At 34.0% G+C, this 21,750-nt stretch overlaps 1 protein-coding gene across 5 annotated transcripts in view; it reads left to right on the top strand.

The window, feature by feature from the left end:
- Positions 1-21,750, top strand: part of LOC114030666 (protein FAM49B) — a 201,009-nt gene that overhangs the window by 163,353 nt on the left and 15,906 nt on the right. For 3 of the 5 annotated variants that reach the window (XM_027845516.1, XM_027845514.1, XM_027845517.1), the window contains 4 exons: positions 535-617; positions 7,316-7,437; positions 18,535-18,640; positions 21,552-21,688. In XM_027845516.1, the coding sequence (XP_027701317.1) occupies positions 545-617; positions 7,316-7,437; positions 18,535-18,640; positions 21,552-21,688 (438 nt within the window). In that variant the 5' untranslated portion in view covers positions 535-544. The remainder of the gene's footprint in view (positions 1-534; positions 618-7,315; positions 7,438-18,534; positions 18,641-21,551; positions 21,689-21,750) is intronic. The other 2 variants (XM_027845518.1, XM_027845515.1) reach the window with 1 other exon arrangement.

Raw genomic sequence — 21,750 nt, 5'->3', positions numbered from 1 at the left:
TCAGAAACTTGATTTTGTAATAGTGTTGTCCAAAATTTTAAAGAGTATTATTACTTATATTGACATGTAAGTTTTATAGAAAACTTTTAAATTAAAGAGTTAAAATATACCTGTGCAATAATTTTTTAATATTCAATTTTAAGATAAAGTCTACTCAAATATAATATAAAAAATTCAGATGAAATTATTTTTGATCAAATAGTAGAATACAAATGCTCAGAACACTAGCACTATTGAAATACTGAAAGAATTGTTCACTATAAGGCCTTTAATCAAACCTCTTAGGAAAACTTTGAGAAGAAATATAGTGACAATGTGTCGTTTTATACAGGAAAACCACATTTCACCTCTAGGTCCTACAGGTCGATACCTTGAGAATAAAGGTTGTTCTTTGCCTGTTCACAGAGTGGGTAGCCTGAAGGATGAGTTCATACCTGAAGAGCTTCTCTTTCCGCTCTACTATTTTTCTACTATATTTCAGATGTATCTTTTTATAAAGGGATATTCTCTCTTTTCTCATTCTTGTCTTGACAGGTACCTTAACATGGGGAATCTTCTTAAAGTTTTGACATGCACAGACCTTGAGCAGGGGCCAAATTTTTTCCTTGATTTTGAAAGTGAGAAGATGATTTTATATATCTATTTCTCTTTGCCTGCAGTAGACTGCGTTTGTCTTGCACTAAATGAATGTCTTCACTTAGCCATCTTTATAACCGCTTTGCATGACTGAGCTATGAATTGTTGGATAAAATTTCTGTTGCCTTCTTGAAACAGCCCATATTATTTCATTCATCAAATTGAGATAAACATTTATTTTGCTTTATTGCAGTGTAGTTGTATTTATAAGAAGGATATACTCTCTTATCTCAAGATCTATCAATACAAACATTTAAATGAAATAATTTTGGTGGAAATGCTGCTAGAAAAGCATCTCCAGATTTATTAGGAGAAGTAATATCTGGAGGTAACGTACTGTATTTCAAGATAACTTCACCAATATTGAATTATTTTGTCCCAGTACTTTAATATCTTATTTATAAATTTGTTCATGAAGGCCATTCACAGCTCAGTAATTTGGGCATAATATTAAAAGGTAAGTGTGAACCTAATTTAGTCAATTTTGGCAGAGAATTGCCTACTTTGTGCAGCTTGAAAATTTTTTAATGCATCTCAGTCATATATTCTTTGCCCCTCTTCCCGAATTGATGCTAAATGAAAATTAAAAACAAAAACAGAAAGTGGTTCACAGACCTTTAAGTAATTTGCCTTCTGTTTGTTTTATGTTGCATGACCTATTGTAATATGGTCTAAGAATGGCAGGTAAGTGTAATTGATTGCTCTGCATGTGGAACTGCTTTGCTTTTTGGCTGTCCATTATTGCTTTAGCTTGTTTCTATCAAATTTTTTAAAAATTATGTCAAATAGTTGTTTTAGTTTGGATGTTACCATTTTAGCTGAACTTAAAGTAAATTGTTAGGAAAGGGTGAAGATATTTATTTTTCATTATATTTTCTACAGTTGTGTATAAGTTTAAACCCTTTTGAAGGAACTGTTTGAAGAAAGCAAAAATTTAAAACATTTCTGGTTAGTGATAATCACCTACCAGAGAAATAATTGCCTCTTTTTTCATGAATTATTTTATTTCCCTAGCTCTTAATGTAGTTTGCAGTGTTACACAATATATAGTTATATTTTGTGATGTTTTGCTTTTTTCCTGTCAACCAGGATCAGTGAAGAGTTAACATGATGATTTTTAGCTAATCTATATTTTTAAGATGAATTTTATGGTCTGGTTGGCCAAATATTGTGTTTCATTAGTAAAACAATTGTAGTTTAAGAAATTTGTACTTTTGTGCCAATTTATAGCGCTCTCTTTAATATTAGCATCAATAAGATAATCATTTGTCAACTTTTTGCCAAATATATGAAGATTAATAACAATTTCCTTTGCCCTTCTCAACAATTTAATACCGCTGTTTTAAGTGCATGTAAAGCATGTATTTCAATGGCATCAGCTTGGGGAATGACGAGCAGATTGCTGACATTAAAGATTACTTTTTTAGATGAGGCTTTTACATTTCAGCTGTATTTTAGTCCATATATGTCTGTTTTAAACTTTGTCTTGTATTTTTATCTGCTACTCCGACTCCTGGCTTCTTCCTTTCCTTAATTTGAGATGCCTTGCATTTACAGAATCTTGGCTTTAATAGGTCAGGATCTTGTTCAAGACTTGGCACTTGATCTTTGTATAAACCTAATTTTGTGTGACTGTGGCCTAGTGAAGAACAGTGAATTTAATACAGTATTTAGAAATTTATTTAGTCTTGGTCTACTTCCTCTTGGGAAAAGAAAAATTTATTATTCCAAATTTGTTTCATAAAATTCAAGTGGATGATTTAGTGAGAACAAAAAAGGTCCCCAGTAATGTCAGTGAAGGACTAATTTATAAATTTTCCATAAGCAAATACATCAAATTTGAAAATGACACATAATTGCATATGTGATCGAATTTGTACTTTTTTGTTTAACTTATCTTCTGGGCAGAGTATCAGTGGAGAAAATTTTTTTAAAATGTAGTTTGGCCTTTGTTAGCACTTATTTTAAGTTTAAATGTGAGTTTTTAGCATAAGAATGATTTCCAGTTTATATCATTTTCGGAGATACACCTTCATAAAATTGCTTAGTCACATTAAGGAAGTAGTTATTCTTAGTACAGACACTCCTGTACCCTAGTTGTACTACAGTCAGACCAATCTTTTGTTTTCGTGTTAACTTTCTATCCCTTCTCAATTTAAAAATCTGGAAAGGATATTTGTTAGTTCTTATGTGTTTTATGTAATGATAAAGAATAGTTGAGCATGTACTTTGGAAAATAAGCAATTTCTTGCATAAAGTTGTTCACTTTTGTCTGGCAACAACTTTTAGGTCATATATAACTTTACATCATTCTATTACATAGATATTTTATGTCATTTAGAATTTTTCTAGTCTTGTAAGCCAGTGTAACAGAACTGGCCCTGTATATCACATAGTTAGAATTAGGTGAGGCTTAGGTTAGAAATAAGTTTGAAATAAATTCATTAATTTAAAATGTTTGAATATTAGTTAAATTGTAATTTCATATAGGATATAGTTACTTTTAAAGAATGCTAGCATATACCCATTTGAAAATTTAAAAATAATCCTCCTCTGATCACTTTTCCTATTTTAAGTCCAGATTTTCATGCATCAGGGTTACTTTAAGCTTAATTAGTTTTCTGTATATAACTATTCCATGTATTTGGTAATGATTATAGGAAGAGAGGAGAGATAACTTGGCTGAGTGATTAGAAATCTAGTCTCACAATCAGGAATACGTGATTCTGTGCTGCCTCTGTGTGATCCTGAAGAAGTCACTTAACCTCTTTAGTACCCCAGAGACTTCCAAAGACTTTACTGGGAGCTGGCTATACCAATGAAACCACAGTCTGGTTTAAATAAAAACAAAACAAAAACCAAAAGCATTAATGACAATATACAGTACTGCTCAAAGGCATAGAACTTTTTCAAAGTGTTTTCTGATTATAATGTTTTATTTAGTGTGGCTAAATAAAATCACTTCTCAGCCTGTTTGAGCTAAGAGAGTATGCATAGAATACACATATACATATTTATGTGTGTGTGTGTATGTGTGTGTGGCACGCATACACACACACACATGCTTCCATTTGTCTCTAAGGAAAGTGAAATCAGGGAACAAATGAGTTTGAGATGATCATTTTCAATTGAAATGAGAATTTAATTGAACTATACCTTTAAGCTTAGCTATACTTTTATTCTTATTATTATTGACCTTTTAACAGTATAATATTCCATCCCTTCTCTTCTTTCTGTTGAAATCTCCTGAATTTTCTTTCCCTTTCTCCACTTCCTCTTTACTTATATCTCTTTTACCACTTTGACTGCCTTTAAACATTTTACAATAAGTTAATCCCTCTATTTCTTTTTTTTTTTTAATCTTGCTATCTTCCAGTACTTGTCATCTGTTCTTTTAAATATCTGGTCTGCTTGTTAGCATCTCTGTTAAAAAAAAAAATCCAGAGCATATACTTGTGTATGTGTCAAAGTGGAGTCACATTACATCGTAGCTTACTTTAATTCATACAAGGGATTTTTTTGTTTTTGGGTGAAGAATCCATAAAGTCACTGTATACTGCAGTAATTTGCCAAGTTGAGACTCCTTTTTTTTCTTTGTATTTCTTATCTTTGTGTCCTTTTGTGTTGTGGGACCATTTTCTCTGAACTTACCATCGTATTTAATGATCCTTTCCATTTTTGGAAACAATGTTCTCAAAAATTTTAAAGCATTTTATTTCATTGTTAAACAGAAAAAGAAGTAATTAAAACATGCCCACGTTGTTTCATGAATGTCTTTTAGAATTAAGTTTAGTGAGCAATCAGTGCATGCCTACTGGTTGAAGTAAATGTACCACTATGTTACTATCAAATGAATGCTCTTTTGTTAGGTGGACAAATAGTACATTTTTCTTCAAATTCTGTAAAGCAGTGATTTGCCAAGAAAAACAAAAGTGACAAGTCTTGATTGCATTACATAAAAATGCCGATATTATTTGAAATGCTATAATGTGCCTCATTTTTATACTATTTTGTGTTTAGCATTTCACTCCTCTTGCATGAATTGCTATCAGCAAATTAGTGCTTACCTGTCTGCTGTTTTTCCTGTTTTTGTCTTCATTTCTACAGCAGTCTTCAGCAGCTTTCAAAATTATAAATGTGACTTTCCTGTGATAGTCTAAAAATTGTTTAGTGTGATGCTAGATGTTTTTTAAAAAGAGGAAACCACAATCTTTCCCTTTATTTTTAAAAATTTCTTAGTGTTTGCTAAAGTTTTAATTTAAACAATAATAACCACTTGCGAGATCTACTTAAGGCTACTTGATAATGTTCTGTTTGTATGTTAGTCTCAGTGTCTAAATGTCATTTTCTTGTCAACAGCTAGTCATCCACAGATAAACTTGCATGATTTAATGTAAATGTTTTCTAATTTTAGAAATGCCTTATAGATATTATGCAGGTATCTTAAATATCATCATAAATTCCTATTAAATGGATTCAGTAATGTATTTCTTAATGATATTTTTTATAACTGAATTACTTTATGCAAAAAAGATTACTAGCCAATATTTTTGCCTGTGAAAATATTGTTTTCAACTGCACCTAGAGTAAGTATTTTCAAAAGCTAAACTTGGTTAATATCTTTTGAATTAATATTTTTTGGGAAAAAATCCCAGTTAAAAAATAACTATTACTGCTGAGTGATGTAGGCTAAAAAGTCATTCATACTGAAAAGCCAATATAAATGGTTGTTTTAAGATAATTGTTGTTTGGACACAGCTATATTATTTTTATGTTTAAAGTTTTCTGTCAAAAAGAATCTAGAAATACTGAAACAGAATTGGAAAAAAAAAACCCAACTTCATTCAATAAACATTTGTGTTCTATGTATAGGGTAATGTCCCGGATAGAGTATTTTAATAAATGAATATGTGAATGCATACTTACTCCTTGCACTATTTAAAGCATTTACTAAATGTTAATTGAACAAATAGATTCAGCTTTATTTTATTGTTGAATCATAGTAAATTTTAAGTCTGTTTTACATAAAATTTCAATACTGTAATTGTCAAAAATTGAGAATTTTTAGAAACAAGTTTTAGTGTATTTTTAACTACTTTAAGTATTGTGTAATGAAAAGTGAATTAGTATTATGAAGTTAGTCATGGCATAAAAGAGAATCATGACAATTTTTTCAGCTATTGTCATTTTTGCTTCCATCCCTTTACTGTTTTGCCTCTTTCCTCTCTATTCTTTATTCTTTTGTGACTTACTTTCTAAGGGTGGTCGTGGGAGAAAGACAGAAACTTTTGCAAAGCTAAATTTTTTCCCCAGTTTTAGAGAAGTAACAAAAAATGGAAAAGATTCATTTTTAAATTGAAGAGAAACAAATCTCAAAATTGATAATTGTCCTTAACATAACACTGTAGGTGTGTACTTTCCCTCTGATAAGGTAAAACCTCAGAACTGATAAAATAATGAATATTCTGCAAGTACAATCCCTCTCTAAATTCTTAAAGAAATTATAATGCTATTATTTTGTATGGGATTGCTTTCAGGGTACAGTGTTTGTTGAATTGGATTGAAATAAGAAGTATATAACACAAATAGCCATACGTTGTTATAGAATATATCCTTTTAAAGTTATCATAGTGGCTGCTGTGAAAGTCGGGGAAGACCTAGGTTTAAGTTCTCCTCTGACACACGATTTTATGATCATGAGCCACACACTTAACCTTGCAGGGGCCCAGGCCACTTGGCAGATGTTGTATATTACATGACCAATTGCTGATCTACATTGGTAGAGAGAGTTTCTCCCAACAGAGATTTAAATCAACACAGTCACAACCCACCCCTCTCCAATTTCCTCCTCCCTCCAGCCCCAGCCCCGCCGCAACCCTACTTTAATTTTGTCTTATTTTGTAGAGTACTTTGCTCCTCTACCTAATGAAATATTTCTAGGAGATTTCTGTTAGCTAGAGTAATAGCAAACTATAAAGATGCCCTTTGTATTCAGCGTATTATTATGTGCCTGACACCCTTTGTGACTAGCATTGTGCTATTTGTAATTAGATAACCTTATCTAGTTCCACAAGTACTTTTTCAAAATTTTGGGACCACTTCAAAATTAGTGTCTTCTGCAAAGTCATTTTGAGGTTGAATATAGTTGAATATATGTGATTAATTATATAGACCAAGTTTTGGTTTTACTTGCTTCTTCCTTTGCTTTTTGAGGAATAAACTGTATTATTGATATTGAACAAGAACTTATTACAGGAAAGGATTTTTTTAAAAAGCCTTAAAAATATGTTCCATGCAATAACTTTATAGTTGAAAATTTGAATCTATATAAAAAATTATTCAATCTATGAGAATAGACCTTCAGTTTGAATAGTTGAAGCCTTTTAAATAGGATATCATCATTACCATGAACATAATAGAAAAAATAGAATATGATAGTTTTAAATTTTAATTGGTGGTTCTTTGAATTCATTATTGCAGGTGGTGATCTAGACAATAAAGTAACCAAAAAAACCCCATTACACATCTGTCCTGAGTTGTAAATTTATATGTGAAATAAAGCTTTTATGCAGAAAGATTACTCAATGATTTATTGTGATATACGTCATGATATAATATATATGCATATGCACACGCATATATATCCCCTATAACTTTCTTGTACTTTCCTGGTATTTAGATGCCCAGCCCACAGAATCTGAAAAGGAAATTTATAATCAGGTGAATGTAGTATTAAAAGATGCAGAAGGCATTCTGGAGGATTTACAGTCGTACAGAGGAGCTGGCCATGAGATACGAGAGGTAAAGCATGGTTAAACATTTTTAGAAATTCACTTTCAAACATTAACAAAATATGTCAAAATTCTCTTTTATGAACTGTGAGACTTTTTCCTGTTAAAGTATGATTTTAATTTCAGTTGCTTGTTTTTTTATATAAAATTTTGTGAAAATCTTGTTAAAATATTTTTGCTGTATTGCTTATAGTTTAACCAAATTCTGTATTGTTCTATTAGGCATGATAATAGATTTCTATTATATTGCTCTAAGGAAGAACAGTGAACATATTGATCAGATTTCTGTCTAAACTTCTGTTTTTGAAGAATTTCCTAGATTGAGCTTCTATGTATTAATACGTAGAGATACTTCTGAAGAATCTGGATTTGTGTTGTGCTATCAGATATACTTTAATTTTTCACAACCCTTTTAATTCTGTCAATGACTAACAAAAGCAGGATATTTGAAACAAATAATTCATTAATGTAGATGGGAAAAGAATAAATGGTACTTGAACAAATTAACTAATCCTGTTTTTCCCTGGCAGATCAGTATTTAGGGAATATTTCTCTTTTGAATATTATGATTTAGAAAATTTTTAAAGTTGCTTCTTTGTTGGTCAGTAATATTTTAAAGTAAGCCCAATCACTTGGTGACATGAATCTTTTTTTAAAATTTCATTTTTGTTAGACTGCTTCTTCAGTGGAACAGTTTTTGTTTTGGTGGAACAGCTAGGTGGCACTGTGGAAGAAGAGTGCTCATCCTGAAGTCAGGAAAACTTCTCTTTATGAGTTCAAATCTGACCTCAGACATTTACTAGCTGTGTGGGACACTAGACAAGTCATTTAACCCTGTTTACCTCAGTTTCCTTATTTATAAAAGGAGCTGGAGAAGGAAATGACAAACCAATTCCAGTATGTTTGCCAAGAAAACATCAAATGGGATAATGAAGAGTTGGACGTGACTAAAATGACCAAATAACAAAAAGTTTTAGTGCATAGACCACTCAACTAGGAACTAATACTTTTTAATACTCTTGGCATTCATAGTTTGGTTAATTTCCTTGTGAAAAATTAGAGTAATACTGGTACTTGAAACTTTTATGTAATATCAACTTATTTAATGAAAAACTTTTGAATAGGGTACTATACAAAAAGCTCTTTAGGTAAGAAAAGATAAAATTGGGAAGTGGAGAGAAAAGATATATACATAATTTTGTGGAGACTGGTGGAAATTCTCTGTCTAGGCTGGTTATGGCAAAGGAAATTAGCTCTATTGCATGAAGCAAGTAGCTTTAGGAACTTTTTCCTGCTGTGGAAATGAGTTATTTGCTATAGCATTTCAATATTTTATTTTTTTCAAATTACACGTAAAAACAATTTTTAACTTCATTTTTAAAAATTTTGCGTTCCAAATTCTCTCCATCTCTCCCCAGTCCCCTTATTGAGAAGATAAGCAGTTTGATAAAGGTTATACATGTGCAGTCATACAAAACATATTTCCATATTAGTCAGATTGTGAAAGGAAACTCAGCCCTCCCCTTTCCCCCCCAAAAAACCCAAGAAAAATAAAGAAAGTTTTAAGAAATTGTTTCCATCTGCATTCAGACTCTATCAGTTCTTTCTCTGAAAGTGGATAGCATTTTTCATCCTAAGTTCTTTGGAATTGTCTTAGATCATTGTATTTCTGAGAATAGCTAAGTCATTTACAGTTGATCATATTCAATATTGCTGTTATAATGCTCTCCTGATTCTGCTCAGTTCACTTTGCATTAATTCATGTAAGTCTTTCCAGGTTTTTCTGAAAGCATCCTGTTCATCATTTCTTAAAGCAAAGTAGTATTCCATCACAGTCATATACCACGACTTGTTTAGCCATTCCCCAGTTGATGGGCATCCCCTTAATTTCCATTTCATTGTCACCACAAAAAGAACTGCTATAAATATTTTTGTTCATATAGATCCTCCTCTCCCCTCTACCCACTTTTAAAAAAAATCTCTTTGGGATACAAACCTAGTAGTGGTAGGGTCAGAGGGTATACGTAGTTTTGTAGCCCATTGGGCATAATTCCATATTCCTCTCCGGAATGGTTGGATTAGTTCACAACTCCATCAACAATGGTTTAGTGTCCTGGTTTTCCCACATTTCCTGCAACATCTGTCATTTTCCTTCTCCGTTGTATTAGCCAATGTGGTAGGTCTGGGATAGTAGCTCAGAGTTGTTTTAATTTGCATTTCTCTAATCAGATATTTAGAGCACTTTTTCATATGACTTTAGATAGTTTTGATTTCTTCTTCTGCCTGTTTGTATCCTTTTGACATTTATCAATTCAGAAATGATCTGTATTCTTATAAATTTGACTCAGTTCTCTGTGTATTTAAGAAATTCTTCCTTTATCAGAGAAACCTGATGTAAAATTTTTCCAGTTATGATTACTGTGTATTTTCCTCCATGCTTGTTTTTCCCCTGTATATCCTTCTCTGTCTCTCTTTCCCTTCATCCTGTCCCTTCTCATAGTATTTTGTTTCAGACCAACAGCTCCCTCAATCTACCTTCCCTTCTATTGGCCCCCTACCTTCTACCTTCTTTCCTACTTCTTTGTAGGGTAAGATAAAATTTCTATGTCCAACTGAGTGTGTATGTTATTCCCTCTTTGAGCCAATTCTGATGAGAGTAAGTTTCAAGCATTGTCTGTTACCCCACACCCCCTTCTACTGTAAAAGCATTTTTGCATCTCTTTTATGAGATAATTTACCCCATTCTACCTCTCCCTTCTCCCATAGCATCCCTTTCTCACCCCTTAGTTTAGTTTTTTAAAAATATCTCATTGTATTCATCCCTTTTTTCTCTTTAATTTTATTTTTTTAGATCTCATCCCATTATAGTCAACTTACCCATGCCTTCTGTCTATGTATATTCCTTTTAACTGCCATAATAATGAGAAAGTTCATGGGAATTACAGGTGTCATATTAAACAGTTCAAGCTTATTGAATCCCTTGTGATATCTCTTTCCTGTTTACCTTTTTATGCCTCTCTTGAGTCTTGTATTTGAAAGTCAGGTTCTCTCTTCAGCTCTGGTCTTTTCATCAGAAATGTTTGAAAGTTCTTTTTCATTAAATGTCCTTTTTTTCTCCTGAAGGATTATATTCAGTTTTGCTGAGTAAGTGATTCTTGTTTTAATCCTAGCTTCTTTGTCCTCTGGAATATCATATTCTAAGCCCTCTGATCCTTTAATGTTGAAGCTGCTAAATCTTGTGTTATCCTACCTGTGGTCCCATGATATTTTAATTGTTTCTTTTTGGCTGCTTGCAATATTTTTTATAACAGTAGAGCTCTGGAATTTGGCTATAATCTTTCCTGGAGTTTTTCTTTTGGGATCTCTTTCAGAAGGTGATCAGTAGATTCTTTCAATTTCTATTTTACCCTCTAGGTTTATGATATCAAGGCAGTTTTCCTTGAAAATTTCTGGAAAGATGATGTGTAGGCTCTTTTTGTAATCATGGCTTTAATTCTTAAAATCTTTCTCCTTGATCTATCTTTAGGTCAATTATTTTTTCAGTGAGATAGTTCATATTTTCTTCTATTTCTTCATTCTTTTGATTTATTTGAATATTTCTTGATGTCTTATCTAGTCATTAGCTTCTACTTTCCCAGTTCTAATTTTTAAAGGAATTATTTTCTTCATTGAACTTTTGTACATCTTTTTTCCATTTGCCCAGTTCTGCTATTTAAGGAGTTTTTCTCTTCAGAGAATTTTTGTGACTCTTTTTCAATTTGATCATGTCTGCTTTTTAAGGTGTTCTTCTCTTCAGTGGATTTTTGTGCCTCCTTTACCATTTGGCCTACTTGATTTCTTAAGTTATTTTGTTCAGGATTTTTTTGTTCCTTCTTTACTAAGCTATTGACTTTTTTTCCATCATTTTCTTGCATCACTTTTATTTCTTTTCCCAATTTTTCTTCTATTTCTCTTATTTAATTTTTAAAATCCTTTTTGAGCTTTTCCAGGAATTATTTTTGGGCCTGAGAGCAATTCACATTTTTCTTTTAAGGCTTCAGATGTAGCAGTTTTGACTTTGTTGTCTTTTTCTGAGTTTGTGTTTAGATCTTCCCTGTTAGCGTAGTAACTTTCTATGATTAGGGCCTTTTTTTGTTGTTGATGTTTGCTCATTTTCCCTGCCTATTTCTTGACTGCTGTCCCAAGCTTGAGGTTTTTTGTGCTGCTTTTTACAGAACTGGTTTTCAGTTCTTTCAAGGTGGTATGATCTTGGGAGAGGTGTGGTCACTGCTCTCCTGACCTGTTCTCTGATCTGTGAGCAACTAGAAGCACTCTCCACCCTGGAACTGTGACCTGGGCCCCTGTTGTGGTGTGGCTGCACGCTCAAGAGTGCTAGTGCTCCTTCTCACCCTTGCCCTGGAGCTGTGATCCGGAATGATGTATGAGCAATGCAATCAAGTCCTGCAACTAGTGTCAGCAAAGGAGCCCCTGTAATCTCTTTCTTACCAGTTGCCTGACCCCCTTACCATCTGTGGGCTGAGAGCCAGGTGGCTGCTGTCACTGGATCAAAGGGTACATGGGAGAGAGAGTAAAGGTGTAGACACTCGGAAGGTAGGAGGGGGAGGCTAGGTGATGAAGGACTTTGAATACCAAATAGAACATTTTTTTGATCCTGGAGGTAATAAGGAGCTACTGGAGTTTATTGAGTAGAGGAGGAATGACATGATTGGGACCTGTGCTTTAGGAAAATCACTTCAATGGCTGAATGGAGGATGGATTAGAATGGGGTGAGACTAGAAATAGGCAGACCCACCAGCAGTCTGAAAAATATATGAGTGAAGTGGTGAGGAAATGTTCTAGAACGGTGACAGTGTCAGAGGAGAGAAGGGGATATATTGGAGAGATGTTGCAAAGGTGAAATCAACAAGTCTTGGCAACAGCTTGGATGTGGGGTGGTGAAAGATAGTGAGGAGTCCAGAATGACTCCTGGCTTGTGAGCCTGAAGTACTGGCAGGATGATGTTGTTCTCTATAGTAATAGGGAAGGTGGGAGGGGTGGAGGGTTTAGGGGGAAAGATAATGAATTCTGTTTTGGACATTGAATTTAAATTGTCTACTGGATATCCAGTTCAAGATGTCCAAAAGGCAGTTGGAGAAAAAGCTTGGGGCAGGATAGGTAGAATTAGAGAATCATCAGCTTAGAGATGGTAATTAATTCCATGGGAGTTGATGAAATCAACAAAGTAGCATAGAGGGAGAAGAGAAGAGGGCCCAGGTCAGAACCCTCAGGGACATCTATGGTTAGAGGAAAACTCAGGGAGAAGAAAATATTCAAGGAGGAGAGAGTGATCAACAGTGTCAAAGGCTGCAGAGAGAAGTCAACAAGAATGAGGATTGGTAAAAGGCCATTGGATTTGGCACCTAAGAGATCATTAGTACCTTTGGAGAAAGCAGTTTCAGTGGAATGATATGCTGAGGAGCCTGATTGTTAAGGGTTAAGAAGAGAGTAAGAGGAGAGAAAGTGGAGGCACCTGTATTAAATGGCCTTTTTAAGGAGTTTAGCTACAAAGAGTGGAAGGAGATATAGGAGGATCAAGTAAGGGTTTTTTTTTTTAAGATAGGGGAAAGGAGCATGTTTGTAGGCAGTAGGAAATGCGTCAGTAGAGAGGGAGAGATTGATAATAAGTGAGAGTAGGGGTGACAGAGGAGGCAATCTGTTGGAGGACACAGGATGAAATGGGATCATTTGAACAAGTTAGAGAGAGTTAACCTTGGTGAGGAGTAGTGATCTTCTCATGCGATCTTGAGCAAGTCACTTTAACTCTCTGGGCCTTTTTCACTAATTAATCTCTAAGTTTTTTTCACCTGTAAATTTGTGATCTTATAGCAACAATATAAAGGATGGGTTGAAGGGGGTTTAGTAAAAGTGGTAAGGAAGTTCTTGTAGTGGTGGTAATGAGGGCATTGAAGGATGAGAGAGATGGGTTGGTATCTGGATAGGCTTAAAGGTGGAAGAATGGTTTTAGAATTGATGAGATTTAAGCATGTTTATAGGCAGTTGGGAAGAAATCAGTGATGAGGAAGAGATCATAGATCTGCCAACTGATACTTGTAAAACACAGGTCTACCATTACACTCTTTTCTTAAGAGAATCTTGTTTTGCTTCTAGGATAAAATGTAAAATCCTCTGCTTGATCTTTAAGCTCCTCATGACATAGCTCCCAACTGCTTTTGAAGAATTGACAAAATATTCTGCATTTTCTTAAGTCAGAGCATTCTTTTTTCTTGCAGTAGCAAGATGAGAGCCTTTTATCACAAGCACAGAATCTTATCACTATTAAGTTCTTCCTTGAGTTAAAAACCCAATATTTTTCTAATCTTTTGTACTGAATTGAGAAGACAAGATAATAAATGAGGGTAGTACAGAATAGACTCAGACATATGGTTATGGTTTGACTATCCTGGAAAAAGGTAAGAAATTAACAGGATAAATAATTACAGCAAGGTAAGAAGCTCCTTTTCCATTGTTTTTCCTAGAGACAGCAAGGTATCCCACGGTTAAAAAAAAAAATTCTCAATCCTTCAAAAGAAGCATTATCTAGTCAATCGAATGCCCTTTTTAATAATTCTAAGCTCTAAAGTCACAGCAACAAAATAAAAAGCCCTGATTCCTGATTCTATACCATCTTTCTATTTTTACTTCACATTATTACCCTTTACATGTTTTCTTCTGATCAAACTGGCATATTAGCTGTGTCCTATACATGAGAGTTTTTTGTTTCCCTGCCATTGCAAAGGTAGGCATTCATTTCCCATTGTACGGAATGCACCCCTTCCTTACTTCTGCATTGTGAGAATACCTAGCTTGCTTGGCCAGTTTTGCTTTTTAGGGCATTCTTCTCCTCATTGGCTTTTTGGACCTCTTTTGCCATTTGGGTTAGGCTATTTTTTAAGGTGTTATTTTCTTCAGTATTTTTTTGGGTCTCCTTTAGCAAGCTGTTGACTTGTTTTTCATGAATTTCTTGCATCACTCTCAGTTTTTCCTCTACTTCCCTTACTTGCTTCTCAAAATCCTTTTTGAGCTCTTCCATGGCCTGGGACCAATTCATATTTTTCTTGGAGGCTTTGGATGTAGGAGCTTTGACTTTGTTGTCTTCTTCTGGTTGTATGTTTTGATGTTCTTTGTCACCAAAGTAAGATTCTGTAGTCTGACTGTTTTTGCACTGCTTGCTCATGATCCCAGTCAATTACTTGAGTTATAAACTCTTTGTTAAGGTGGGAGTCTGTTTCTAGTGTGGAGAATGTACTGTCCCAAGCTTTAAGGGTTTTGTACAGCTGTTTTCAGAGAGACTTCTAGAGACCTGTAAATTTTCAGTTCTTCCAAGGTGCTATGATCAAGAGTGAGGTGTTTACTCCTTTCTTGGCCTTGCTCTGGTCTGTGAGTGACCACAAACACTCTTTTCTGACTTGGAACTGTGAGGAGGATTTCCTCTTCATTGCCATTGACACCTGGGGTCCTCGCCCCAGGGCCACCACCTAGAACTGTGACCCAGATCCAAGCACAGGCGAAGCAAGAGAATCCTGCACCAGGAAAGAGATTCCCGCAATCCCTGTCTGATCAGCCACTCGATTCCCCCTCAGTCTGTGGGCCAGAAGCTCAGGAAGCAGCTGCCGCCCCAGGGCTGTGCTCAGGGAGTGGGGCTGGGACCCTGGGCTTCTCTCTCACCGCAGACACAGACTTTTCCAACTGACCTTCCAAGTTGTCTTTGGATTGAGAATTCCGAAAACCACCACAGCTGCCTGTGATTTAGTCCTCTGAGGCCTGCTTCAGGTTTGCTGAGGCCTGTGTTGCCCACATGCCCATGCCGAACTTCATTCCTCTCCCAGCCTGGCATGATATACCTTTCTGATCAACCACCCAGGTTGTCTTGGGCTGGAAATTTGTTTCACTCTATCTTTTTGTGGGTTCTGCTGCTTTGGAATTTGTTTAGAGCCATTTTTTATAGGTACTTAGAGGGGTTTGGGGGAGAGCTCTAGCAAGTCACTGCTTTTACTCTGCCATCTTGGCTCCGCCCTTACTTCCTCCATAGCTTCCTTAAAACAAAGCTTAGATGCTTCCTTCTACATAAGCCCTTTCCTGATCTCCCCAACCCCATGTTGGTGTACAGATTAAATAAATCAGAGGGTAGAGGTAATTTATATTAAAGAAATTGAGGAATTGTGTGAGCCAGTAGCAGGTTGTCAACATAAAGGTTAAAGACACCAAGAATACTGACAAAATGGAGTAGATGGGAAGACCTTGGGTCAGGTAATACAGAAATTTTAAAATTGGAAGAAAGATCTAGGATGGTGCATTGATACAGTTTTTAGGATAAGAGTGGGAGTGAATGCTCAAATACATTCAAAGGAAGAAAGGTCATTGAATAGAAAATGATAGAGGAATGGCCTGGGAATGCCTAAAAGCATCTGTTTATCCTTTTTTCTGACTCTGAGCTCTGTATGTATACCTCCACAAGATTCCTTCTTAGGTATTTGATATAGGCAACATTTTGTTCTACCATACGTGATTCTTGGTGGAAAAAAAATACTAAGATAATTTTCTGTATTAGTAGTGTTCAGGAATTTCCTTTTTTCAGTTTTGGGAAATCAGTGAAAGAAGCATCCCACTTGTTCCCATTGTATTACTTATGTGGCAGAGCTTGGATTATTTCAGGCCAAGTTTTCCAAATTGAGCGATTCTAAGCAGCAACCAGCATTATTGGATATTTTCAAGTACAGGTCCTGCATAAATACACCAACATTTTCAATAAAAACAAAGTACAAATCAGTTGATAAGAGCACTACTGTCACCCTGAATTTACTATGGTTGACAATGAATGCTGTATAGTGATTATTCAATACAGTACCTTGATGAGATCAGATTATTGGCTTTTGTTAGATTTCAATGTGGGCATAGTCTACCACTGTTAATTAATTATGTAAACTTGATATGCAAATGACTCTTAGTGTCACACTGTTTGCTGCATTTGAACATGTAGTGTGAAAGCTCTTTACATAACAGTTTTTATGTAGTAGTGAAAAGTGCCATAAAATTCTATTATATACTTCAGTGGAATCATCTTGTTAAATATAAATCCAAGAAACTTGCAACTTTTAAAGCATTGAAAAAACTCAGGAACTATTATAGATAGTGATTTGAAATTGTCAACAATTGAATTTAAATAATTGCCTTTTTTGTTACCTTTTAAAAGTGGAATTAATCGGGATTGAAAAGAAAATCTACTGGTGTGGCTGAATTAGGACAAGCAGAGATAATATACACAGTTTAAGTAGCAGAATCACAAAGAAAAAAGTCTAAATCCAGAAGATATGATCCATTTTATGTTCACAAGTACTCTTATTGATCAATTAACAAAGATTAAGTGCCTGCTATATGCCAGGTACCTCTGCTAGGCTCTAAGGATATAAAAGCAGTAAATGAAATAATCACTACTTGAAAGCTTAAATTCTAATCGGAGAGTACAAGTACTTATTAAGTATATACAGAATAAGTATAAAGTGAAAATGCAAATTAATAGAAGGTAGTTAAAAATAAAGTAGCTTGGGATATAAGGTATGAATACTTATGGAGATGAGGAAAGATTTCATGTAGAAGATAGTGCTTGAGTTGCATCTTGAAGAAAGAGAAAAATTTTATGAGACAGAGGTGCAGAGGCAGTGCATTCCCTGCACTGGGGTTTATCCATTGCAAAGAAATGGATAGAGACGGAGAAGGCCAATTTGACTGGAGTAGAGTAGAAGAGTGATCTTCATTGAATTCGAAAGATAGGTCAGAGTCAGGCTGTGAAGCGTTTTAAAAGCTAAGTAGAGAAATTTAACGTTTTATCCTAGAGCCAGTAGAGAGCCTCTGGGGTTGATTGGCTAGGGATTATGGCGTGGTTAGTTACTGTGTACAAGGAAAATCATTCAGCAGCAATGTGTGAGATGATGGGGAAAGAGTGCTATGCTTATTTTTTTGTATGAATTATTTAGCTGCATCTAGTATGAGCTCTGGGTAGCTAGATGGTTTAGTGGCTAGAGTACTGGTCTACACATAGAAATATTCTTTTTCCTGAATTCAGTTGCAGCCTTAAACACTTACTAGCTGTGTGATCCAGGGCAAGTCACTTAACCCTGTTTGTCTCAGTTTCCTCATCTGTAAAAATGAGCTGGAGAAGGAAATGGCAAACCACTCCAGTATCTTTACCAAGAAAACCCTAAATGGGGTCACAAAGAATTGAATACAACTGAGAAACAACTAAACAAAACATCAAGCATGAGCCCTAATATGTTGAAATTGCCTCTTAAAAATATGCATGAAGAAAATTTAAATTGACAAAACAAGATGAACTTTTTCTAGAAATACTTATTTCCTTTTGATAAGTAAAAATAAACTTTGCTCATAACCAAGAATGACACCTGAAGGATTGTTTGCCTCATATAAGCTTAAGTACAGATTTGCTCATTCCAGAGGAAAAACATTGTTCTACCATTAGCTTTTTTTTTTTTAATTGTTGAAATGATACTTAGCAAGTCGTATGTAAAACTTTGAACGAATCTACTTGCAGATAATAAGGGGGAAGGAGAATTGCCTACATGTCTAAAGAACTTTGTGATCAATTTAGAAGAACCTAGAACCTTTATATGTTGCATTGCAAGTGGATAAACAAATAAAGTTAAAGGTGCTCACGCATGATACGTTGTTGAAATCTATGTTAAGGAAAATGTGTCACTTTGCAAACCTGTTTGTAGCAATGCAATAGCAAGTGAAATTTTTAGTGTAATTGATAGATTTTTAAAAATGAAAGTGATATGATGTGAGGAAATTGTATTGGATTCTGTACTGATGGAGTTTAGTGTTAAGTTTTGCAAATATCTACAAGCATTTTTTCCCTTATACAATTTGGGCCATATTGCCTACCTCAACAAACAAAAAAACTTCTATTGAGAAGTAAGAGTGAAGAACACATATGGTTTTTTAAGTTGCTCCAAGAGTAATGTTATAAAGCATGTTCCATTAAAAGAAAGACTGCACAATTGTATTTTTTTAAAAAATCTAACTTTCATCTATTTTGTTTTAAATTTTAAAGGCAATACAGCATCCATCTGATGAGAAGTTGCAAGAGAAGGCATGGGGTGCAGTTATTCCACTAGTAGGCAAACTAAAGAAGTTTTATGAATTTTCTCAGAGGTTAGGTAAGTTGAAAATAAGGTAAATATATAAGCAGCCTAATAAGGAAAATAGTTATTACTAAAGATGTTAAATGGAGCTCTTAAAATTGAAGTAGATAATTTCAGCTAAATTTTCATATTAAGGAATTTTAAATACAAATTTTTCATCAGCCTCATCTTTCTTAATTACTAGTTTTCTTGAAACACTTTGATGGAAATGTGTGATTTGCACAGGAGCACTATTCTTAGTTCTAACAAGCCTTAACCTTAATTGTATGCAAGCTAAAGAGGTTCTGTTGTGGCAGGTTTATAGCATAATGTCACCCTTTTTTTTTTGCCAGATTAATTCAGTTTTTCCGTGTATGGAAATTGGCCTTTGTATGACTCTAGAATGTCTAAATTTTATGTCAAAATCATTCTTGAGATTGGTCCAGGCATATGGATTGTGCCATAAATTGGGTTTCTAATGATGAGACATTTATTGTCTTGCCCTACATTATACAAAGAAACTCCCAGGGATTAGTGGGGGAAGGGAAGAAAATTCTTTTTGAGTCCTCTCTCACATGTTGCTACTTCATCTTCCATTATGGCAAGATCAAATTATAGTAGTCTAATGAAGGTCAGAAAAGGTAAACTGGTATGGAATGCATAGCATGACACCTTGAGTTATTTCCTTTGAAATCCTTTTCTATTGGGAGACAGTTGATCGTTTATTTTCTTGGATAATTTAAGAGATATAAATTTGAAGAAATAACTATATAAATGAGAGAATAGGAAGATAAAACATTTACTCCACATGCACATTTTAAATGATAGAAGCCATAATGAATGGATTACACAGTGAATATGAAATACTGTTTTAAAAATTATTTCAATTCAGTAGATTAGAGAATTACTGCTTGTCTTTTATACTATAAAGCAGTTTATTAAAATGTTGCATAAAAATAGAATAACAGTGAGGATGGGAGATGGATGTAAATATTATGTTTTTGTTTATATTAACTAAGAATAGTAAAATGATATTTTCCTGAGCTTTAAAGTGTTGTCATTTTATATAATTTGCTTCTAAAATATGAATCTAATTCACATCGCATCTCTGGTATTTTCTGTAATCTCTAGTATTTTCATTCCTAAAATCTGCGTTTACTAAATCTTTGATTGCTCCCTATGATCAAGTTCTAACTTCAGACATTTCCAAGCTCCTATTGATACTATAGTGCTTTAAAGTTGATTTAGATGCCATTCAGATACAAAGTGTGTCTTCAGATGCCTTCCACTTGGCATCCGAAGCCAATCATTGAAACTAAGCTTTATGGGAATCCGTGTTTCTATTTGGAATTAAGAATTGCAGAGCTGGGTGTTGCTCTTAACAGGAATCCCAGCATGTTCAGCTTCATCAATAAAGTGATTAGGAAGCAGCTATATTTGAAATGGACATTTCTAGCAGGGGTAGGGCATTCTTTTAATTGACTTTTGAAGTTGTCTACCAGCTCTGTCCCCTACCTAGGAAATATTTCTAGATCTCCTGGCCAGTGGGCAAGGACTGATATACGTGGCTGTTAAATTTTGAAATACGGTTTGTAGGTCTTAATAGGAAACATTAATCAGTACACTATGAGCTAAATTCCAGATTTTATTACTTTGCAAAGTAGGTGTCATTGAATAACAGCATTCTGTCTTCTGTATTTCTGCAGTTGCCATTTGTTCATATGATTTGAATTAGTCATGGTGGTAAGTTCTTTAGTGAGGCAACAAGGTGTAGTTTGTAGAGAGTTAACCTTGGAGGCAGAAAGACCTGTGTTGTAGTCTTGCCTCTGATGTATATTGGCCATGTGACCCTAAGCAAACATTTAACCTCTCAGTACTCAGTCAACTTTTTAAAACTATAAATTGCAGAGAAAGTGCCCACTTATATTAGTATCATTCCTTGTGCAGAATGGCCTGCCCCAGTAAAATCACAGGTCTGGTTAAAAAAACAATAAATTCTTTATTTTCTTTTTATCTCTGATCTAGTTAATTGATTTCTAGGTCTTTGTTTAGATAAGGTACCAGTGTAGTAGTAAAGGGAAATCAGTGTTTTGATACTTATTACTTATCCTCATAGAGGAAAGAGCTGTAATATTTATCAGCATGATATTCTAAAAGTGTAGCACTTTAAGTTAATTTACTTATTTATAACATACCTCCTCATTTATGGAATACTTCAGAGTGAATCCACTTCTGAAGTGAAAAAAAAAATAGTTAATAAGAAAAGCTATCTTTTCCTTACAGTAAATGGTGGAAAGAAAACAATTTTTGTTAGTAAAAGAAAAAGGTAACATTCTGTTGTCTAATAAGTTTATTATTTACATTTTTCCATACCAATATGCCCAACTTCCTCATGAAAATATTTTTGTAGCCTTTATCTTGGAAAGCTTAAAATGCTTTAGGTTATGAGATCAATTACTATCTAAACTAAAATTTATACATGTTTATTTCAATTTGCATAGATACTAATCATATAAGGAAGATCTCTCAATATTTTCATCATGAGATATAAATACACAAAGTCCATGTTTTAGGTTTTTTTAAAAGAATTACTTTGAAGTAAGCTTCACTTTATATAGTGAACATATATACATCTGAACATATAGTCAACATGTTAAATATTTTCTTTGAGTTATTAAATGCATTTCAAAAGTTAAATTAACTCATTCTATTTTTGAAATGTGGGAATGTTCCATTTCTGATTGAATTTTTTTAGATTTAAAGCAATAATTTCTTATTATATGATTAATACTTCTCATTTTGAAAAATTTTATACTATTATTTTATCTTTACTGTTAACATGTATTTAAAAACTTGGGGGATTATTAAAACACTATTGTGGATTATATTTTTAGTTGATAAATATCAAAGAAATGCAATGAACTTTCCATTTTTTTAATTTCTTAAGAGGCAGCATTGAGAGGTCTTCTGGGAGCCTTGACAAGTACCCCATATTCTCCAACACAGCACCTAGAGCGAGAGCAGGCTCTTGCTAAACAGTTTGCAGAGATTCTTCATTTCACACTCCGATTTGATGAACTCAAGGTATAATTTTTTCTTTTTGTGAATTTTAAGTTAATAGTTATTACATCAATAGGGAAAATCTG

This window comes from Vombatus ursinus, unplaced genomic scaffold (assembly GCF_900497805.2).
Source record: "Vombatus ursinus unplaced genomic scaffold, bare-nosed wombat genome assembly UNPS02014973.1, whole genome shotgun sequence".
Taxonomy (NCBI): domain Eukaryota; kingdom Metazoa; phylum Chordata; class Mammalia; order Diprotodontia; family Vombatidae; genus Vombatus; species Vombatus ursinus.
The sequence above is the reverse complement of the archived record's forward strand: the minus strand, read 5'-3'. Positions and strand labels throughout refer to the sequence as shown.